At 40.2% G+C, this 22,176-nt stretch overlaps 1 protein-coding gene across 4 annotated transcripts in view; it reads left to right on the plus strand.

Annotated features, from left to right (window-relative positions):
• TBC1D9 (TBC1 domain family member 9) overlaps nt 1-21,875 on the plus strand; it is a 146,614-nt gene extending 124,739 nt beyond the window's left edge. For all 4 annotated transcript variants that reach the window (XM_077139967.1, XM_077139969.1, XM_077139970.1 and 1 more), the window contains 8 exons: nt 5,326-5,424; nt 5,591-5,659; nt 9,860-10,100; nt 14,385-14,450; nt 15,531-15,617; nt 18,179-18,253; nt 18,346-18,449; nt 19,789-21,875. In XM_077139967.1, the coding sequence (XP_076996082.1) occupies nt 5,326-5,424; nt 5,591-5,659; nt 9,860-10,100; nt 14,385-14,450; nt 15,531-15,617; nt 18,179-18,253; nt 18,346-18,449; nt 19,789-20,505 (1,458 nt within the window). In that variant the 3' untranslated portion in view covers nt 20,506-21,875. The remainder of the gene's footprint in view (nt 1-5,325; nt 5,425-5,590; nt 5,660-9,859; nt 10,101-14,384; nt 14,451-15,530; nt 15,618-18,178; nt 18,254-18,345; nt 18,450-19,788) is intronic.
• The last annotated feature ends 301 nt before the right edge of the window (nt 21,876-22,176 follow it).

Below are 22,176 nucleotides of genomic sequence, written 5' to 3' on the forward strand. Positions count from 1 at the left end.
AACACTGAATGAAGCTGCATATGAGAATGATAGAGGGAGGAGGGCTGGGGCATAAATGAAATCACAAAGAAAGATAGACGATAAAGATTGAGATGGTGTAATCTAGGAATGCCTAGAGTGTATAGTGATAGTGACTAAATGTACAAATTAAAAAAATGTTTTTGCATGAGGAAGAACAAAAGAATGTCATTACTGCAGTGTGCCGAAAATAGATGGTACTTAATAGTTTAAAATTTCAACTGTGTGAGACTAAAGCAAAAAATGTTTATTTGGTACAAATCTATACTTTGACTAGCGCGTCTCCTAATATAACTTATGTAGATAGTTGATTGAACACCTTAAGTACATGGAACTTTGTATAGGACATGAGATTTTGTTGGTTTGTCCAGGTGATGCCCTGATGAATTCCAGAGTGATTTGATCAGTGAGTGGAAAAGTATTTGCAAAGTCCCCTTCAGGGAATGGTGAGAATGGGGGAAAACTCAATTTCCCCAAGTTGAATTCTTGATATTCTCACAAGCAGTGTGGACAACCAAAGCTATAGGCTGGGCCCCCAGAGTGGGGTTTGTTCATATGAAACTTAACCCCACAGGGGATAGGTCAAGTCTACTTAAAATTAAGCCTAAGAGTCACCCCCAAGAGAACCTCTTCTGTTGCTCAGATGTGGCCTCTCTCTCCAGCCAACAAAGCAAGCAGACTCACCACCCTCCCCCTGTCTACATGGGACATGACTTCCAGGGGTATGGACCTTCCTAGCAGCGTGGGACAGAAATCCCAGAATGAGCTGAGATTCAGCATCAAGGGATTGAGAAAAACTCTAGAATGAGCTGAGACCCAGCATCAAGGGATTGAGAAAACCTTCTCAACCAAAAGGGGGAAGACTGAAATGAGACAAAGTGTCAATGGCTGAGAGATTCCAAACAGAGTCAAGAGGTTATCCTGGAGGTTATTCTTATGCATTAAGTAGATATCACCTTGTTATCCAAGATGTAATGGAGAGGCTGGAGGGAACTGCCTGAAAATGTAGAGCTGTGTTCCAGTAGCCATGTTTCTTGATGATGATTGTATAATGATATAGCTTTCACAATGTGACTGTGTGATTGTGAAAACCTTGTGTCTGATGCTCCTTTTATCTACCTTGTCAACAGATGAGAGGAACATATGGAATAAAAATAAATAATAGGGGGAACAAATGTTAAAATAGATTTAGTTTGAAATGCTAGTGATCAATGAAAGGGATCAGTAAGGGGTATGGCCTGTAAAATTTTTTTTTTCTGTTTGTTATATTTTTCTGTTGTCTTTTTATTTCTTTTTCTGAATTGATGCTAATGTTCTGGGAAATGATTATGATGATGAATATGCAACTATGTGATGATATTATGAATTGCTGAGTGTATGTGTTGGGAATGTTTGTTTCTTGTAATTTTTTTTAATTAATAAAATTTTAAAAAAAAGACAACCTATCCAGCAAACATGGCACTGGGATGAGAAAAACCTTCACACTGACTTCACATCCTTGGCCTTTCGTGTCTTCTTCCTCTCCCTCCTTGACCTCTTCTTTCCTCCCCCTGGATAACCCCGCCCCACCCAACACACCCGTTGGCTCATGCAGAGAGATAACCAATGAAAAAGGTGGGTGGAATGTGGGGAAATGCTCTTTCAGCTGCATTTGAGTCACTCTCAACCTTTTGGTCTCTGCCTCCCATAACGTTATATCCACAGACCCACCTTCCGTCCGACGTCTCTCTCCCGACCCACTCTTCGAAGGTAGAGCCTCAGTACTTTAGGTATTTTGGAGATTTTTTTCTGCTTAATGAGAGGACTTTCAGGTGTGAATGGTGCTCATTCCTCTGGCCACCAGCAGAGAACCCTGTACTGTATACCCAGAGAATAAGTACCCCACAATTAGGAAACTTTTAAAAGACCTTTTGAACATATTTTAGATGACTTTGACTTACAAAAATAAATAAATAATAAACCATGGACCTTGGATCTCAGAAATGATGCCTCTTTTCATTTCAATAAATTTCCTTGTAATGAGTGGACTTGTTCAGATGATTCCATGGATATTATTAGGGCCCACATTGAGATTTTTTTTTTAAATAAAGAATTGTAGTATTGACATATTTAAATTCCTCTTTGAAGAGTTTGGAAAGGAAGAACCTGTTCATCTTCACTGAGTTCAATCCTTGTGGTCCATTTCTTTCTTTCTTTCTTTTTAACTTTTTTTTTAATTGTATAATATAACATATATACAAAGCAAAGAAAGAAAAAAGCAACAGTTTTCAAAGCCATCTTCTACAAGTAGTTACAGGACAGATCCAAGAATTTGTCATGGAGTACCATACCATCATCTCAGATTTTTCTTTCTAGCTGTTCTAGAACATTGGAGGCTAGAAGGAATAAATGTTCTTTTATCATCATAATCATGGTCCTTTTCCTTTTGTAACCAATATCTCCAGGTTCTCGACCCACCCCTGTCTTCCCAGCATCATAAAGGAAAGGTTTGAAGGGCAAAGTAAATGACAAAGAGGCAGGCTGTCCAGCTAGGCTGGGGACACCCACCTTTCTTACATAGTAGGGGGTGGAGAAACCATAGATTGTGGATTTGGAACTTGGGACAGTGCATCTCTACTTCATACCTTTATCTGATCCACGTGCTTATTGTCCCAATCCACTGGGGGGACAAAAAGAACATCTACAGACAGAGTGGGTGATGGTGGTAAGAAATGAAGGGCTGAATACATGCTGTTAGTTGGTATCAGTAACTGGAGGGATGAAGCAGTGAAGAAGAAATACTGTCTACATTGAAAATTGCCTCATAGCTCATAAAGAGAAGATTAGAAATTAGATTGGAAAATTAGAACTAGCCCACAGAAACATTCAGATAAAAATTGAGTTGGAAAGGAGAAGTAAATGAGGATGGATGATATTGTTTGTTGTTTAAGAAGGGGTTATTTTAAAAAATCAAAACAACTTTATGCTCCCCCTCCACCTTCACTACCAAATTCCATTTACTGGATTAAGCATGTTATTACATTAGCAAATTAGTTCTTTGCATGGAATTGAAATGTGCAATGTCTGGGAGAAGGTATTATATATGAACTTTTGCCCTTATTTTACATGGTAGGAAACATTGGCTCCAGAATATACTGAGTCACCTTTGCTTGCTTTATTTATTTTTTTTCTTTGCATGGGCAGGCTCTGTGCTTGCTTTATTTTTAACATTTCATTCTGTCAAAACCCCTCTGAAAGGAGAAAAACAGAGAGAGAGAAAGAGACCCACTCTTTGCCCACTTTCATTTAGGAATCTTCCAGAAATAGCTGGCAGGAACTTGGAGTCCTTAGTTTCCCTTTAATCTCCAGATGGAAAGGCTATTTATCCTGTCTATAGCTAGTCCCAGAGGTCTGGCTGAGGGAGGGGCCCTGCCTTCCAAATAACAGGATCCATTTCTGGTTAAGGAGAAGATGTAAATAAAATATAAAATACACAAGGCTCTCATTTTAAACCTCTCATTTAACCCACCCATATAACCTAGTGCCAGATCAAAAGACAGAGCATTACCTACTCCCCAGAAGCATCCTTCTGTCCATTCCTGCCACTATCCATCCTACCAAGATTAACAACTCTCCTAACTTTTAACACCATAGATTATTTTTGCCTGTTTTTTATCTTAATATAAATGGATTTATGCGGGATTTACTCTTTTGGTTCTGCTTTAATTTGCTCAGCTTTACAATTTGAGATTTATCCATATTGTTCATTTTTTATTGTTGCATAGTATTCCATTGTGTGTCCATACCATGATATCTTCATCCTCTTTGTTTATACTGTTAATGAGCATTTGTGTAGTTACTCACTTTGGGATGATAGTTCTGCTATGAATATTCTAGTACACAACTGTAGGTGGGAGACATATATGCACTTTTCTCTTGGATATATACTTAGGAGTAGAATTTGTGGGTCCCGGTTATTAATCTGTTCAGATTTGTTAGGTACTGCCGGGCAGATTTTCAAAGTGGCTATAACAGCAGTTATTCCCACCAGCAGAATACAAGCGTTCTAGTTGCTCCATACCTTTGTCAACACTTGATATTGTCTGTTGACTTTTCCTTTATCTTTTAAATATATTTAGCAATTGTAGTTTTTGCCTCTATGGGTTTTCATACTTTAAACAGAGTTTCTTTTTTTTTTCTTTTGTATCACTGAGAAATCAAAATTTACATATTCTTTCTCTACGTTCAGCTAGGAAGACTAGTTTGGTTTTTGAAATGCAGTTCAACAAATGTTTGCACTCAAATTAAACATTTTGGAATTTGAAGAGAGAGCTAGTCCACAGTGTCTGTTATACACAGATGTGCACCATTGATTTCTGACAAGAAGAACAAATGCTATTAAAGTAGAAATCAGGTGAAGGGAGCTTCACACAAACATTTATTCCAACCTCCCAGCCTAATACTTGGCCTCAGGTACTTCTTTTCTTCTTGCTCAGGAAATTCTTCCCTTAAAACAGTCCTCCCTCCCCCTCACCCAAACACATGCCAAATTGTCTTTGTAGGCTTAGTTAATCCCCCTTCTTCTTGATGAATCACTGATTTGAGGGAGCCTCATTTGGCTTTCAAAATTTAATTCAACTACTAAGATGCATGAGAATTTCCATGGTTATTTATGATCAATAAGTGTCTTCGAAACCTTAAATAAAATAAAGGTATAATCTCAATTTCTGTCATTTGGCAGGTCATTTCTCATATGCATAAGAATTGTGTCTCCATCAGTTCTGCAGACATGACATTGTGTGTTTTAGCAGATTTTTCAGCAACACCCGTGTTTTCATTTCCTGGGATACTCAAGCAAATACCATGCAATAGTTCAGCTTAAGCAATGGGAATTTATTAGCTTATAGTTTTGAGCCCAAAAAATTATATATCAAAGTGTCATCAAGGCAATGCTTTCTTCCCAAAGAATGCCATTCTGGGGCTGGCTGCCAGCAATCCTGGGCTCCTCTGTCACATGGCAGGGCACATAGTAGCATTTCCTGGTCTCCTCCTTCTCTTCTGGGATCCATCATATTTCAGCTTCTTGCTCGTCCAGTAGCATTTCTCTCTCTTTTTGAAATTGACTCCACTTACGAAGGACTCCAGTAATAGAATTAAGATGCATCCTAATTGAGGTAGGCCATGCCTTCTTAACTAGAGTAGCCTCATCAGAAGGCCAATGGGTTCACACCCACAGGAATGGATTAAGTTTAAGAACATGTTTTTCTGGGATACATACAGCTTCCAATCATACTTACAGTGATGACAATCAATATTGCTTCCTTCCAGAAATTTGGAACTATTCGAGCAGATTTGATTGAACAGATGAGATTCAAACAGAGACTGAAGGTGATCCAGACACTTGAGGATACAACAAAAAGGAATGTGGTGAGTCCCTTGAGAAACAGCCTGGGGTCTTCTTTCTCCCACTCTGACTGGCTCATAAGTTCCTTCTTGACAGAACTGAAAATGATTCAAATGGAGAAAGCCAAGCATGTCCCTGATAGGACAGTTTTTGTTTTTATGAAATTCTTCGTGTGTATCATCCTTATAGGTGCGAACCATTGTGACAGAAACGTCCTTTACCATTGATGAGTTAGAAGAACTTTACGCTCTTTTCAAGGTGAGTTTCAAAGTTCATACATGTGTACTCAAGGGGAAAAGCTAGTCACTTCAGTACTTCAGTTAGTTCTTGATTTTCCTGTTAAATTGCTAAACAGCAGCCTGTCTCAATATGCATAATGAGGAAAATGTAGCTGAGAGTTCAAAACCGGAGTAGTTAATATGAAAACTAAATGTATACTTATAACTAATTTAAGTTGATATTTTATTCTCTGCCTCACTCCACATAAATTCTAGTTGTGTCCCTTGGACCTAAGAAAATGTAGTATTGCTTTATAATACTCACTGGGACAATATCTTTACCAGCCTTGATTGCTTTTTTTTGTATTATGATATATAACATACATACAGAAAAGTGATAAATTTTAAAATACAGTTGAGCAAGTAGTTTTAGAGCAAATTTCAAAGTGTAGCAGGGGTTACAGTTTGACAATTTCAGGTATGTCCTCTGGCTGTTCTAATTCACTAGAAATTAAAAAGAAGTTTCTATATAATGATTTAGTAATGATAATCATTTGTTAAATCCTAACTTCTCTGTTATGACTCTCCCCTCTCATTTGGTCATTTTCTCAATCTTCAGGGATATTTGGGCACTGACCATTCTAACTTCCTCATGTTGAAAAGGGGTTTCAGCATTATGGGGTAGGCCAACCTTGATTGTTAATAAGAGAATAACGTACAATTTTTAATTAATAAGAGAGTAACGTACAATAAAGCAACGTACAATTTTTCTTCTAGAAAAAAAATATTGTCATAACTGTCATTATTAACATCAAAGGTAAAATATGACAATTGACAGAAAAAGAGACTAAAAGATCCTATGTTGCCAGGTACTAGTTTTATCACAGTCTCTAGTTGGCTGGCTTCCTGTACATGGTACCTTTTACTGCCAAAATGAAGCTTACCTGTTTTGAGCACTGAAAAGATAGCATATTGGATAAAGGTATAACATAAAAACCTGATTTAAGCACTAATTATCCTTAGAATCAGAGAGCATGTGTGCTACGGAGTGAAACTGCCAACAGTCCCGCTCACCTGTGAGCTCTTGTAGGGAACTCCATTTTATTTATTTTTGTCTCATTAGTTTCTGGTCTCGTACCTGTCCCCTGGAAGGTGCTGCAAACATGTTTGTTGAATACATAGATATGTTAATGATCTACAGCCCTCGCATATGTCTGATGGGGAACTGAGATAACGGCAGAGAGATTACGGCATTGGAGCCTTCACAGCTGGCTGGTGACAGCCATGGCGTCACCACCAGCGGACAGCAGCACCCCCACCGCCTCTGCCTGGCACTGGAGGGGAGTCTTTATGGTGGATCCTGCCGTTAATGTTTTGCTCATACATGTTAAGCCCCTGCCGCTAACTGCTCAATGCAATTGATTACCCATAAGGAAGGGGTCCCTCTTTGGTTCCTAAAGGAAAAATGCAAAGATCCAACTGAGATCAAAACAACCTCAGGTTTTGTGGTTGTTATTTGTTTTTGTTTTGGGTATATATCTAAGAGTGGAATTGCCGTGTGGCTGGGTCATATGGTAATTTTATGTTTAACTTTTTGAGAAACCAGCAAACTTTTCCACAGTGGCCACACCACTTTACACTCCCACCAACAACATAGAGGAGTTCCTGCTTTTCCACATCCTCACCGACGCTTTTTATTTTCAATTTTTTAAAAAACTAATAGCCATCCTACTGGGTGTGAAGTGGTATCACATTGTGGTTTTTTTGTTGTTGTTGCTCAAAAAAAAACCTTCAGATTTTTAAGGAGGACCAGAAATCTTTTTTCACAAGGTGGTGGGAGAGGAAAGGCCAGGATTCTGGGGTAATTAAACAGAAGAAGGAGTAGTGGTGAAAGGCAGCAAGACCACGGAAAGGGCTGTGACAGTCAAAAGAGGGGGCAGACTTTGGGGGACACCAGAAGAAGGGAGGGCAGGGCTGGTTGTGCAGTAGTACCTGCTCCAGAGATGGCTGAAACCATGTCTTTCCTGGACCCAGCTACACTGTCTGGTCTGTGCATCTTCAGGCAGTTGGTGTAACATTTACACCAGAAAATATCTTAAAGCAAGCTTGTCCTGCACTCAGAAAACCTGCCCTAAAGAAGTATCGTCAAGTCTACCAAGAAAGGACCTGAGACCATTGGTTGGTGTCAGGAATGGGAAGGAGTCTCCTGGTACTGTGGAACCCAAGAAAAAAATTTCAGTTAGTCAACTTCCTTAAGTCCCTTGAATGCTTTAATTTAACAAGCATTTATTGAGCCATTACGTTGTCTCAGCTATCCTTCCAGACTCTCTAGTCCTGTAAAAACATCCAATTTCTGGGTGTCTAACTGCAGATACAAAGGAAGGATGCAGTCCCTTTTGCAAGAAGCTTCTGCTCATGCTGTGGAGCTAAACTTGGGGAAGAAAGATGAAAGGCTGCCACCCCGAGGCAGATTTGGGAGGAAATCTGCACAGGGTGGAAGGAAGGAAAGGCTCCTTTGCCATCCTCCCTTAGAAAATAGAATGGATTTCACCATTCTCCCCTAGAAAATAAAGTAGTCAGCTTACCTAAGTTCCAGATCCTTTCCAGGTTAACATACTATTCATCTCTTAAACCATTTCCACACTGGTCTTTCTGTTTCAAGCTCAGGGCTGAACGTGATGAGATCTGGGGTCTCTTGGAGAACAAGGGAGCCGGTCTGTGTGGTTTATATTCCCTTGGGAGTTGTGATAAAGCTTTCCCTCATGCTCAGGCCTGGCTCCAGAGTAACCTGGTGCTTGGCTAGGAGGAGATGATTGGGGTAACCTTTATCTACTGACATAGCTTAGGCAAAGGAGACCCATCCTGGGGTTGTGTCGCCGACACCTTCCTGCCCACCAAGGGTCCATGGTCTCCACCCGCTGTACTTCCATTTCAGAGTACAACCCAACCCAGCAGGCCACTCTGCCTCCAGCATCCACCTCTCCGCCTTACCTGATGTCGCCCACTCCACTCTGCAGTCAGGAGGCTTCCCAAGGCTTGGTGAACCTTGACACAGCTTCCTTTCTTCTCACAAGGCTGCAATGCGAAAAGCCTGACTTTGGCTCTGTACTCCACCTCACCATCCTCCTCTCTTCACTGCTCCCACTCCTCTCACTGTTAGGGTCTTAGCTCCGATTCCAAGGAAACACATGTGATAGAGACATCGGTCATCTTTGCTCCTTTTCTAAGTGAGGGCAGGTTGGAGGACTACACACTTATAACTGGCTTCCCCTTTGATAGAACCTCTAGGCAAGAGACAAAGATCTGTTCTGAAAGTGCTTTTTTTTTTTCCTATTGCGATACTTATACACATTTGTATTGAAATACTCAAACAGCACAGTTGGAAATAAAGTAAAATAAAGTCCTCCTTTTTGGGTGTCCTTCCAGATCTTTCTGTTATTGCACGCCTTATTCTAAGTTGACCATATATTTCTGTCAGAGACAATATGAGTTCATGAATAAAGAGACTGCTTTGCTTCCAAAGGGGGAACCAGGAAACTCTTTGCTGGCTCCAGTCTCTATTCTCCTCTCCCTCCTGGTTCCTACTGATAACATCTCTAGAGCTATATGCAGATGTGTGAAACAGGAAGACCACGTTTATGCATTGAATTACTATATGACTCTGATAAAATCTATGTGATTTTGGTGACGAGACAGGACAAAGAATGGGGAATTCAAATCTCATCGTGATTCTACTTGGGCTAACTGGGAGATCTTGTGTCAGCTACTTAACCTCTGGATTTCCCCATTATCCCTAGAAAATAATGGGCAGCTTACCTAAATTCCAGATCCTTATCAGGCTAACGTACTATGTATCTCTTTTAAGTTAGAAAGAATTTTTTTTGTTTCTCTTGATGGAAAAATTTTCTGTAGATAGGTTTTGAGCCTGTGTGTAAGAGGGAAGAAAGCTGGGGGCTGGGGGAGGTTTTTCTTTCTTCACCTGTCCCCAGTAATTGAACGGGATTCTCTGCGTCGGCTGGGAACTGCGGAAGTGCTCGGCCTGCAGTGGGCAGAGGGCTGCAGTGGAGGTCGTGAGGGCAGGTGGAAGACACAGGTGGCCAGGAGACCAGAGCTCTGCCTCCGGGGAGGCACGTGGGCTGAACTTAAAGCCTTTCCCCCAAACCCGAGGGTGGGCCTTTTCTCCCTGGTATTTGCTGCGAGGCGGAACCCGCAGTCACCAATCTATTCTTGGGTTTCTCAGGCAGAACACCTCACCAGCTGCTACTGGGGCGGGAGCAGCAACGCGCTGGACCGGCACGACCCCAGCCTGCCTTACCTGGAGCAGTACCGCATCGACTTCGAGCAGTTCAAGGGCATGTTTGTCCTTCTCTTTCCCTGGGCGTGTGGAACTCACTCCGACGTGCTGGCCTCCCGCTTATTCCAGTTATTAGATGAAAATGGAGACGCTCTAATTAACTTCCGAGAGTTTGTCTCGGGGCTAAGTAAGGACGTAGTATTCTATTAGTAATTTTGCATGAGCTGGGAGGGTGAGAGTGGAGGGCTGGTAAATTCGGTGGTCCTTGGCGTGCCCCTAGGGCCTCAGCCGTGCACTGCTTCGCAAGATTGAGTTTAGAGGCCAAGAAACACATGGTAGGTTTGCAAGCTGATTGTAAACTTTGTTTGGTTAATGGCTATATTATATGGCTAAATCATTGGCTTCTACACTAGATCGCTCTCAACACTAGTTAACAATATATTATCAGGAGGTGCAGGGGTAGTTCAGTGGTAGAATTCTTGCCTGCCATGTGGGAGACCCGGGTTCGATTCCCAGTCCATGTACTTCCCCCCAAAAACACAAACAAGCAAAACAAACAACAAACAAAATTTCAACAAATGGTGCTGCAATAACAGGATAGTCATACGGAAAAAGAATGAAATGTGCTCCCACCATATGGCTTACAAAAAAAAAATACATTATCAGAGAATTTGCAAGACAGCAAAATACCAACTTAATATAAATACTGAAATCATAGACCGTGATAACTTGACAAGAGAAAAAAAGAAATGTTTGGTAGATTACCTTTCCTTTAAAAATGTGTCAACTCACTGTCTGACTGCTTGCTTGTCTTATTTTCTCACTGGACTCTTGTTTCAATTATACTATAACAAAAAAGTCACATGGTAGTAGAGTTTGGCTCAGCTGATGTCAAGTTATTATGTCATTATGTCAAGCTGCCCAAGTGAGGTAAGAAGGAGAGTTTTTTAATTCTAATTGCACCATTCTGCAGCCTGGGACCATGTCCAAGGAAAGATGAAGAGCGGTACATAGAGCCCACAATGAATAAAGAGACTATCTTACCATAAACCTGTACGAATAATGTCTGCATGGCTGAAAACTCAGAAGACGCAAATGGTTTTAAAAAGTGTGTGTGTGTGTGTGTGTGTGTGTGTGTGTGTGTGTGTGTAGGTGACCTCCTCCTAGGTAAAAAAAAATACTTATGTCTCTAAAGCACTGATATATATGCTTTAAAGGCAGAGTGGGTGAAGGACTAGCATTTATTGAACGCAGGCAAGGTTCTAGATGTTCTGGAACTTGTATCGCTTAACCCAGACACCAGCCCTTTGAGGTAACAATCACAGCCAACACATACGGCATTTTCTCTGCGCTGGACGTTTCACTAGCGCTTTATATGAATTTAACTTTTACAAAGATACACAACTACAAAGAGGTAGAGCCAGACCTAGGATTCGAATCCAGGCACCCTGGAGGTTATTATTATTATTCCTATTTAAAGCGAAAGAAATGAAAGCTCAGAAAGGTTAAATAACTGGCTGGATGATTAATTTTTAGCTAGTCAATAAATATCTGTCATTGAGCTGAAGTGAAAGACACAATTAGTATACACTAGGCTCCCGATTCAAGCAGAGGGCTTGTCTATCTCAAAAGCTCATCTTTTTCTTACTATTCCATGCTGGGGACAGCCGAATGTGATTTTTACGGAGGAGTTATAAAGTTTTACTTACACAGTTGTAAACGAATAGATTCTCCTTATTAAAAAAATTTAAATAATACAGATAAGGTTAAAGATATCTTTGACCCTACCCTAATCTCTTCTCTCCCCAAGGTAACCACTGATAACAAAAAGATTTGTAAAAATTGTCTTTGGACAAGACTAAGGAAAAAGAGACAGGTCCTGCATGTAGAAAGTGACAGAAGTAAAAAATAAATGCTTAATTTACTTAAATCCATTCAACCCCATCAAGGAGATTATTCGTCAAAATATTCAAGAAGTGAAAAAGGACTTCAAATCCAAGCTGGTGCAGACACTGAGAATAGAGTGCTTAGGTCTTAAAAGTGCAGTTGACTTTGAACATAGAAGACAACCCCAAGGGTAGTTCAGTGGTAGAATTCTCGCCTGCCATGTGGGGGACCTGGGTTCGATTCCTGGCCCATGCACTTCCCCAAAACAAAAACCAAACAAATAAAAATTCAACAAATGATGCTGCAAGAACGGGATACTCATGGGATACTCACATGGAAAAAGAATGAAATGTGACCCCACCATACAGCATACCAAAAAAAAAAGAAAAGAAAAGAAAACAGCACCCCAGGCTACTGGGAGAGCCATCAGGTGTGGCTACAGCAGTGCTGTCAGTCCTTTGGCCTATTATAGCTATGGAAAAAATACGAGTAGACCAGAAATGAGAAACACTGTCTTTGTTTTTTAAATGAATTCTGAAAGGATGTATTTTTGATTTTGGTATCAATCCCCAGATAGGTCATTTTATAAAGTACTAAATAAATTGTCTATATGAACTTAGAAATGAGAGGTTACTATCAAAAGCCATTCTGATAGCTTTCTTTCCTTTTCCAATAATATTGCTAAAAGGTGTAGCCGCTCAGCTTCTTGGAGCGTGCCATGATTGCAAACAGTTGCTTGACCGATCATTCGTAGTTGGAAAAGGTGGATGTGCAGGAAGTTGGTGATTGCCTAACTGGCTGCACAACTCTCATGAATCAAGTTCAGCTAAGAGAGAGGTCACTACTGACTTGGACCTGGTATTTAACCTCATCTGTAAAATAGGGCTCTTGTCAGGAGTAATGGCATCACTGAAGTTTCTAGAATAGTGCCTGGTTCAAAAAGCATTACGATTTTCACTACAATTACTGTTCGAGCTCCTCTACCAGACTCTTGTGAGTAACTGAAACCATGAAGTTAGAGAAGACTGCACAAAGTTGGGAGAGACTGCTGATATGTTGCATGACAAAAAACAAGGTTAACAATTTTTTTGATAAGAGAAAATGATTGGCAAAAAAAAAATGTGTAGGGATAAATCAGAATTCTTACATTTTAAGAATAACTCTCTGTGAAAGAACTAGATAGGATATTGCATATAGTGTAGTGTTTTCAAGCATGGACTCCAGGGTCAGAAAAATCTGGGCCTGCTACTGACTAGCTTATGACTTTGCACAAATTACTTAACATCAATAAGCGTGGCTTTTCTCATCTGTAAAATGGGGGTAATAACTGTGCCCACCTTAGAGTTATTGTGAGACGTAAAAGAGATAGCACATGTGAGGTGGTTAGCATAAGGCTTAACAAGAGTGAATGGTTAGTATAAATTAAATTATTTTCAAGATTAGTAATAGTCAATTGCAAAAATCTTAGGGTTTAGTTAATCCTGTGGTCAATATGAATCTACAGAATAAAAGAGTATAAAGGTTGAATGCAAAGTTAAACCTTTGTGGAATCATGGACCTCTCTGAGAATCTGATAAAGACTGTGAACATTTTCTTCCCCCCCCAAAAAAATCACATAGGCACATACACACAAAATTTTACTTTTAATGGAATTCATAGATTTGGGGAAGTTATAACTTCAGGTTGAGACCCTGGGCTAGAGTAAAAGTTACAGAAGAACTTTTGATATTTAGAGAGTGCCTCTGTGAGCTGAAATGCCCCTGGTTTTAATGAGCTTCTTGTCTTGAAAATGTTCGAGAGCAGTTGCTGGATTCCTGTCTGACAAGGGTGTGTTGGAAGAGGTTTCTCCTCAAGTAGAAGGTTGATCTAGACAACCCCTTTTGTTCCTTCCAGCCCAGATTCTATGCTGCCTCTTCTTCTTTTTGCATATCTCATCATTTTAAGTAGACGCTCTGAGAATGAATCATCAGAAAGAGTTTTCTGATTTCTAAAATAAATATCGTCTTTAATGGAAAAAGTAAGAGTATTTGGAGGGCTTGAAGCTCTGATGATAAAATGACAGATGTATTACAATAAATTAAAATGAGGAAACATTTAGCAGGACGTAAAAGAACTAGTAAGCCTTCTAAAATGAGTAATAATGTTTTTGCAAACATACGTTGAAATGACTTCTGAATTCTCTCTAATAGTTATTCAGGATGTGGGGGCCCAAACGCATAACCTCTTTTATTGATGACAGTAGTCTGCTATGTGCCAGCCACTATTTGAAATATTTTATACTTATTAACCAATCTAATCGCTAATTGGCATTTCATGGCATCTTAATGTCAAGACCGCTGGTAGAACGTTCTATTATCATTGCGCCTTGTAGAGAGGAAGCTGAGGTGCAGGGAGGTGAACTGGCCTGAGAGCACATAGTAAGCACAGAGGATTTAAAACCAGACATCTTGGCTCCAGATGCTGAGCTCTAGCCCAAACTTTTCCTGGCCACACCTTCTGTCACAGTGTCTTCGTTTCAGTTTGTAAAAAGTTGACTTTTCAGGGCACACTAAGCATTTACTGTTGGTTCTTATGTGATTTCTAGGTGCTGCATGCCATGGGGATCTCACAGAGAAACTCAAACTCCTGTACAAAATGCATGTCTTGCCTGGTAAGTGAGCTACACACAGTAGCACCTGTACTGGTAGCCATGAGCTGACTCAAAATATCTTTTTTGGAGTAACCTGTTCAGCCCCTTTTAAATTCACATAATCAAAAATGGGTCACTGAAACTGAAAGATGACCACCTATATAAGTTCTCTGAATCAGCATATGCTGGATTTATGGTCATGTACCTGTCTGAGGTCTGAGTTGTAGTAATAGAAAAGCACGGACATCTGTCCATGATAGCATATGGACACAAGGATTGTGAAAGAGAAAACTGGAGGACATGCTGAGAGTCTGCACCTAGAGGAAGCAGCTTTACCATTGACAGGAATAAGTGGGAGGCTTTGAAAAACAGAATTTTATCCTCGTGCAGTTCTGGAGGCTAGAGGTCTGAAATTAAGGTGTCGGCAAGGTTGGTTCCTTCTGTAGGCTCTGAGAGAAAGTCTCTTCCCTATCTCTCTCTTTGTTTGCTTAGCTTATAGCTGCATCATTGCAGTCTCTGCCTCCATCTTTGCATACCATTCTCCTTTCTATGTCTCTGTATCCCCAAATCCCTCTCCTTTCTCTTAAAAGGGCACCAGCCTTTAGATTTAGGGCTCACCCTCATCCAGTATGACCTTATATTACCTACATTTGTAAAGGTCCTACTTCTAAATAGGGTGACATTCACAGATGCAAGGGAATAGGAGCCGCATTTATCATTTTAGGGATGCAATTCAACCCACTACAGGGATTATTATCTTTCTAGCATATCATTTCCGAAAATTTGGTTTGTAAAACATTATTCCACAGGATTTGGAAAATTCTCCATATGCAGAGGAAATTTTCTTTGTGGGGTTGTTAAAAAGGAAGGTGTGGTTGGAAATGGAGTAAACCCCACACACGCTTAAGGTTTTAGAGGCAGTCGGCGTTCAGAACCCTCAATTGTGTGACCCTGCCCCACATTTGTAACTTGAGCTTTTTTACCCTGTCATATCCTCTAATAATATCCTCTCCTATATTATGCTTTAATGATTGCGGCACACTATCATTGAGTCATGACCTTGCCAATATGAAAGAGAATTCTCTTCCCTCCCTTCTCTAGAGCCATCCACTGATCAAGATGAGCCAGATTCTGCTTTTGAAGCTACTCAATACTTCTTTGAAGATATCACCCCAGAATGCACACATGGTAAGTGACTTTTCTTACCCCAGAATGCACACATGGTAAGTGACTTTTCTCACCCAAGGCACTCGTATTTCCTTTCTACAAAGCCCTCTGTTATTAGAAAAAGACATGCTTCCAAAGGTGACTACCTTTCAAGTCAGTCAAAGAAGTATGTGATTACCGCTGCCTGATAGGTTATTTCCCTTCCGTGCATTTGAGACTGGGTGACCGCTGGGGAGAAGGTCTCCACCGTAGGCTCCATGAACTTTGTGTCCTGCTGGCTTAGAAAAACCATGGCTAGATCCTTTGCCCCCTCTCCCTGCAAGGGTCTGCTCATTAAGGACATCATCCTGTTGCTATGCTGCTCCCTAAAATCAGGGCTGGAATTTTTTGAGAGCATTCTCTCCTGTCCACCTTTGCTCTTACATCAGGGATCGGCCAACTAGGACCCACGAGTCAAATTCTACCTACTACTGTTTTGTACAGCTTGTGAACTAAGAATAGTTTTTACATTTTTAAATGGTTTAAAAAAAAATAGAATGATATGTTGTTGCATGCAAAATTATAAAATCTAAATGTTAGTGTCCTAAAGTTTTATTGGAGCACAGTCCAGCTCACCTGTTTGTTCGTTGTCCGTGGCTGCTTTTGTGCAACAGCAATAGACTTGAGTAAATGGAGCAGAGAGCATATGACCCACAAAGCCTCAATCAGTTACTATCTGGCCCTGTATGAGGTACTATTTTGTCTAAGCAACCATCTCTCAGCTTCTGCGGTGAATTATTGACATTCAAATTCATCATTAAGGCAGCTGTATGCCCTCACCTGAGTCCGAAAGTAAATGTGGATTTCTTGTGGTCCTTTTCCTCTTCAACCTTTCAGTCCCCACATGAGCACATCTTAGATCCGCCTTTAAGCTGTAAGCACATAAATGTTTGAGTAGAGAGGAGTACGGAGAACTCAGTCCTGTTGTTGTTGGCAAGCTGAGGTTGAGGTTACATGCTTTGGACAGAAGGCCTGCTCTCTGCCTTCAGGCAGTCTCCTTGCCTCTCTGAGCTTCAGTTTCCTTGTTTGGAAAATGGAGAGGATGGCTATCATATTGGGTGTTTATAAAGTTTCAAATGAAATCACGTATTAAAGCTTTTAACACAGTGCCTTAGTTTGTCCTACAATATTCTTAACAGTAGCAGTTCTGTGGCTGCAATAATAGCCTTATCTTCCTTAGTGGACATTCATCTCAGAAAATAATTCATTTGCTTCAAAAATGCCACGGAATGGTCACGTAACAATAATATTTAATATCACAGAAAGATGCTTTTTTATTCTGAAAGATGCTTTTTTTAAACATGTTTTTAATCCTAATAGTAATATTGTTTTGTGTTTAATTTTTTTAATTATAGGTAAATTATACAAAATAAGCTAAAGATGTTTTAAAATCTTACCAAACAGAGAAAACCGTTATTAATAGCTTGAAATATTTCTTTTTCCATCTTTAAAAATCATGATATATGTAGTTAGAATAATAATACATGTAATTGGGAACAAATTGTTTACACATTATTGTATGCTATCTCTTTCACTTAAAATCCAGTAAGCATGTTTCCATGTCATTAAAACTTTTTTGAAAACATTGTTTTTAAATGGTTGTATAGGATCCATTTTTTAAATATTCACTTGTTTCCAAAATCATTTTCATCATTAAGAGGAAAGGGGGAAAGGGGGGAAAAGAAGACGAGGGGAATTTCTAGATGACATGTAGTGCATTGCCCTCGCTCTGTCTTAAAACCTACTGAGATTAGTTTAACACCAATATAGTAAAAGTCACATATCTGGCAAAGCTAGCTTTTTGAATCGTTAAAGAAGTGCTGGAAGAGGGATCTGAAACTTACATATCACTCCCTTCTGAAGTCCTTCGTGCCCTGTAAATGTCCTGTTTTAAAAAGAGAAAAAAAAAAGCAATTATAAGTGGGTTCCTTGAAAATCATATTTTTGAAATGCCAAATTATGAATCTGAAGGAATTTCATAGTGATAGCATATTAGCAAAAGATTTTTTTGTTTTACTTTTATCTGCCTGCGTAGATTTTAATTTCCTTAAAAGAGTGAGTTTTTTATGTTTTACAGGGTCTGGTAGAAAATCCAGTCTCACATATGCAAAGTAAAGTTAGTAATATAGCAGAGAGGAGAGGGAAATCAGCATTTATTGGGGCAGGCACTATATATTTTTTAAGTACCGAAAACTCCATAACATCATCCTTTTAATTCTTCATTCCACTCTGATCCCCCAGTTGAGAAAAAGAATTCTGTGAGAGTCCTCCACCTAGAGGTAGGGTTGCCAAATAAAATATAGGACACCTAGTTAAATTGCAATTTAGAATAAATGACAAATTTTTTTTAGCATGTCCCATTAAAAAAAAATTTGTATGGGATATACTTACACTAAAAATTATTCATTGTTTATATGAAATTCAAATTAAACTGCAAAATCTGTCAACCCTCACTAGAGGTTTTTCTATTTTCTTCTATAAATGCTAAGTATATGGTTATATTTTACACCATTCTGATTTCTCTTCTGAATATTTCTTGGTAGTTGTTGGATTGGATACCAGAGGCAAACAGAGTGCAGATGATGGCTTTGTTACAGTGAGTCTAAAAACAGACAAAGGTACAGATTTTCTCATCTATATATTTACCTTTCTGCTGGCCAAACACCATTCTCTTGACCTTTGAACATGTTCCTTGACGTTTGGGTTTTAGGGAAGAGGACACATTCTCAAGAAAACCGTAACTACCTGAGACTCTGGACTCCAGAAAATAAATCTAAGTCAAAGAATGCAAAGGATTTACCCAAATTAAATCAGGTACATGCTTTACTGTTTATTTCATCTATTTCAAACCTTGAAGCTCTGTTTTCCAGCCATAGAAAAATGTAGACTAAGTACCCCTCAAATATAATGGTAACTGGGGGCGCTTAATTAGCATCTGTTTGATATTATTTTGTGCACTTTTTTTTTTTGCATCAAAACTATACTGGGTTGTTAGAAAATGACCTACTCAGAGAAAATGTGAACCAAGCACTGTTCCATTTTCCAAGTACACACCTGTCATCCCAAGATGTTAAAAGCACACAAATACTCAAAGACAAGCCCATGCTGTTTTCAGATTGAAACGTAATGAGTGAAAAAAACAATATAGAAAATTACAACACAGGATAGAATGTGCTTAGTTTCATAACAGAGGAACAGATACATAATCAGAAATGAAGGTGGGAAGACGTCAGGGGCAATCAGGGGATGTCATGGAAAAAGGGATCTGAGCTAACCTTTGAAATATGGAGATCTATACTGAAGTGTGTCAAAGTGAAATGAGAGGCTGTCTGGGGTTTTCTTAAACTCCTTCAACAAAGAACAACAGAATAAGAAGAACAGCTAATGAAGGAAATGTTTAAAATACTAATCACTGTTGAATCTAGGTGATGGATATGTGAAGGTTGATGATTTCATTCTTTCTACTTTTATATATGTTTGGAAATTTTCATAATTCACCAAATATCAGAAATATCACTAAAGAGACTTTGAGCAGCACATGAATCCATCCTAGGAATTTGGGAAGACCTTCTGGGAGTCCTGATTTTTTTTTTTTTTTTTTAAGCCTGGCCATTGAGCATTTAATATGTGCCAGGGATAGGGTATAAGTGGTGTCCAGACAGTTTACAGTCACTGTGATTTAAAGCTGACAAAACAGGAATTTAATCTGTTTTGGTTCCTGTGCGGGTTTGAAAGTGTTGTGTACCCCAGAAAAGCCTTTAATTCTGATTCAATACGGTAGGGTGGAAACTCTTTGATGAGATTATCTGTATGGAGGTGTTGGCACGCCCGATTGTGGGTGTGACTTTTTGGTTAGGTAGAGAGATGACTCTGCCTCTTGAAGGTGGCCCTTGCTTAGTTTACTGGAGTCCTTTGAAAGGGGAAACCTTTTGGGGAAACCTCAGAGGCAGACGCTTAGAGAACAGTTGCTTCAGAGTTGACAGAGACTCGAATGTTGGGAGATGCTTGGGGTGGCGAGAGTGAGAGCAGATGCCTAGAGGCGGGCAGGGGGGAGTCCTGATTTTAAATGGTTTCACAGCCCACTTCAGTCCCGCCTCTGCGCTCCCCAGGAAAATGACCACGTTCTTTGTGTTTTCCCGAATCCCTTTCTCAGGGGCAGTTCATCGAGCTGTGTAAGACCATGTACAACATGTTCAGTGAGGACCCCAACGAGCAGGAACTCTACCATGCCACAGCCGCCGTGACCAGCCTGCTGCTGGAGATCGGGGAAGTGGGCAAGCTCTTCACCGGCCCGCCTGCCCGGGAGGCGGGGGGCGGCGGGCCCTCCTGCCACCAGGCCATCCCCGGCATCCTCCTCTCCAAGAAGGCGCCCGGCCACGCCTACGGGGCCGAGGCCGGCGAGCCCCTGCCCGCCAGCCTGGGGGCCGACAGCGAGGACCCCTCTCTGGGAGGGCAGATGGAGGACATCAAGCTGGAGGACTCCTCCCCCCGGGACAACGGGGCGTGCTCGTCCATGCTGATCTCCGACGACGACACCAAGGACGACAGCTCCATGTCCTCGTACTCGGTGCTGAGCGCCGGCTCCCACGAGGAGGACAAGCTGCACTGCGAGGACATCGGGGAGGACACGGTCCTGGTGCGCAGTGGCCAGGGCACGGCGGCGCTGCCCCGGAGCTCCAGCCTGGACCGGGACTGGGCCATCACCTTCGAGCAGTTCCTGGCCTCCCTGCTGACGGAGCCCGCCCTGGTGAAGTACTTTGACAAGCCCGTGTGCATGATGGCCAGGGTGACCAGCGCGAAAAACACCCGGATGATGGGCAAGCCGCTCACCTCCGTCAGTGACTACGAGCTCTCCGCGGTGTCGGGCTGACACGCCAGCCCCCGTTGGGGAGGGGGACGCCTGGACGGGGGAAGGGGCTTTTTTATGTTCTTCTGTGTCGGGGTTCCTTTCCTTTAAATTAAATATTTATTAGTACCCAGCTCGAAGCCTGGTGTTTTCACAGAAGAATGAAAACTGCTGGAGAGGTTTGCAAACGCCTCGATGTAGGGAGAGCCCAGGCTCTTGTTCTCTTGGGGGAGGGGGGGTTGGCCAGAATACAGTTTATTCAGTGGATTCCAAAACAGCAATCTGTCAGTGGTATGTGTGTATTAGAGCTTATTAATATTGCTGTTGAGCTGTATACATGGTTTAAAAACTTGTACTGTTTCACACCAAACAGGGTGGCAGTCATTTGTGTATTGGGGCTTTTCAAATTGGAATGGTAAGGAAAATGAAAGGCCACAAATACGAGAATATTCTTAAGTGGAAAAGGCATTGTCAGCTGGGGTAAGTCCTATACCACGCCATTTTAGGAGGCATTACAAATATTTTTTAAAGATTTCATACAAGTCCTCAATTCAAAAGTCGCATTCAACAGATGCTCCCTTTCAAGGGCAAAACATTTAAGGATCTAAACAATTGCGAATGTATAAGTGATTTAAACATGACGCCAGAATAACAGTTTATTTTACCCATTTGGACGAATGGCCAGATCAATTCTGCATTTAAAATAAAATGATTCTGATCATGTCTGATGGCCAGAATTCATTGAAAACGAACCATCCTTTGTTACAGAGAATCTGGAAGAGGCAGCAAAGATAATAGAGGCTTCAGGATTTCCTTTTTTTTTTTTTTTGAAAGAGTAAAAGTACTGATACTTCTGACACTGGATTTTCAGCTTCTTGTTATTCATTGCAAATAAAGCAAAAATAATAGGCTTTACCATTTTCATAATCTCCATAGATTCAAGAAATTGTACAATGTATTGCGTATGACCATCTGTAAAGTAGAGATAATATAAACTGAAAAAAAAACCCTGCAAGATAATGTAACTGAATGTTTTAAAACAAAACTTGTCACTTTATATAAAAGAATAGTATGCTCTATCTATTTCCTGAATGGATGTGGAAATGATAACTAGCACACCTGCACTTTGAATTCTTGCTTCGTTTTTTTTAATTACTATTATGGTTTTGTTTTTTTACAGACATTGGAGATTTCGTCTTCTTACTGTTGAATTCATAATCATGGTCATATTTTCTTTGCTTATTCAGAATACTCCTTTCATTTCTTATATATTGTGTCTTTATTTTAGCTGTTGCTGCTGTTTCCTATTTTGTTTACAGAATGATTTTTTAAACTGTCGAATGAAGTAGTGTTAATCTCAAATAGGAGAAATGTGAACAAATAAAATACATCAGATACTCAGATATGGCTTTTATCTCAGTGCTTGAGTTTCTGCCTAAGATTGCATTATTATTCCTTTGACAACTTGGCAGGGGAAATTTTATTAGGCAGTCATTTTGCTTAAGTAAACAAATTTTTATAGGCAAGTATTTTGGGATAAGAAATGTAATATGTAGTGACATGTAGCATATGAATAAGTATATTTAAAATAAGGAAGAGGATTTTTAAAATCAGTAATCTAATTTAAAATTCTTATCCTATGTAAGTGATAACAGGATGTAAATTCCTCTGTTTAATACTTATTAGTCCGCTGAA

This window comes from Tamandua tetradactyla, chromosome 22, assembly GCF_023851605.1.
Source record: "Tamandua tetradactyla isolate mTamTet1 chromosome 22, mTamTet1.pri, whole genome shotgun sequence".
Lineage (NCBI taxonomy): Eukaryota > Metazoa > Chordata > Mammalia > Pilosa > Myrmecophagidae > Tamandua > Tamandua tetradactyla.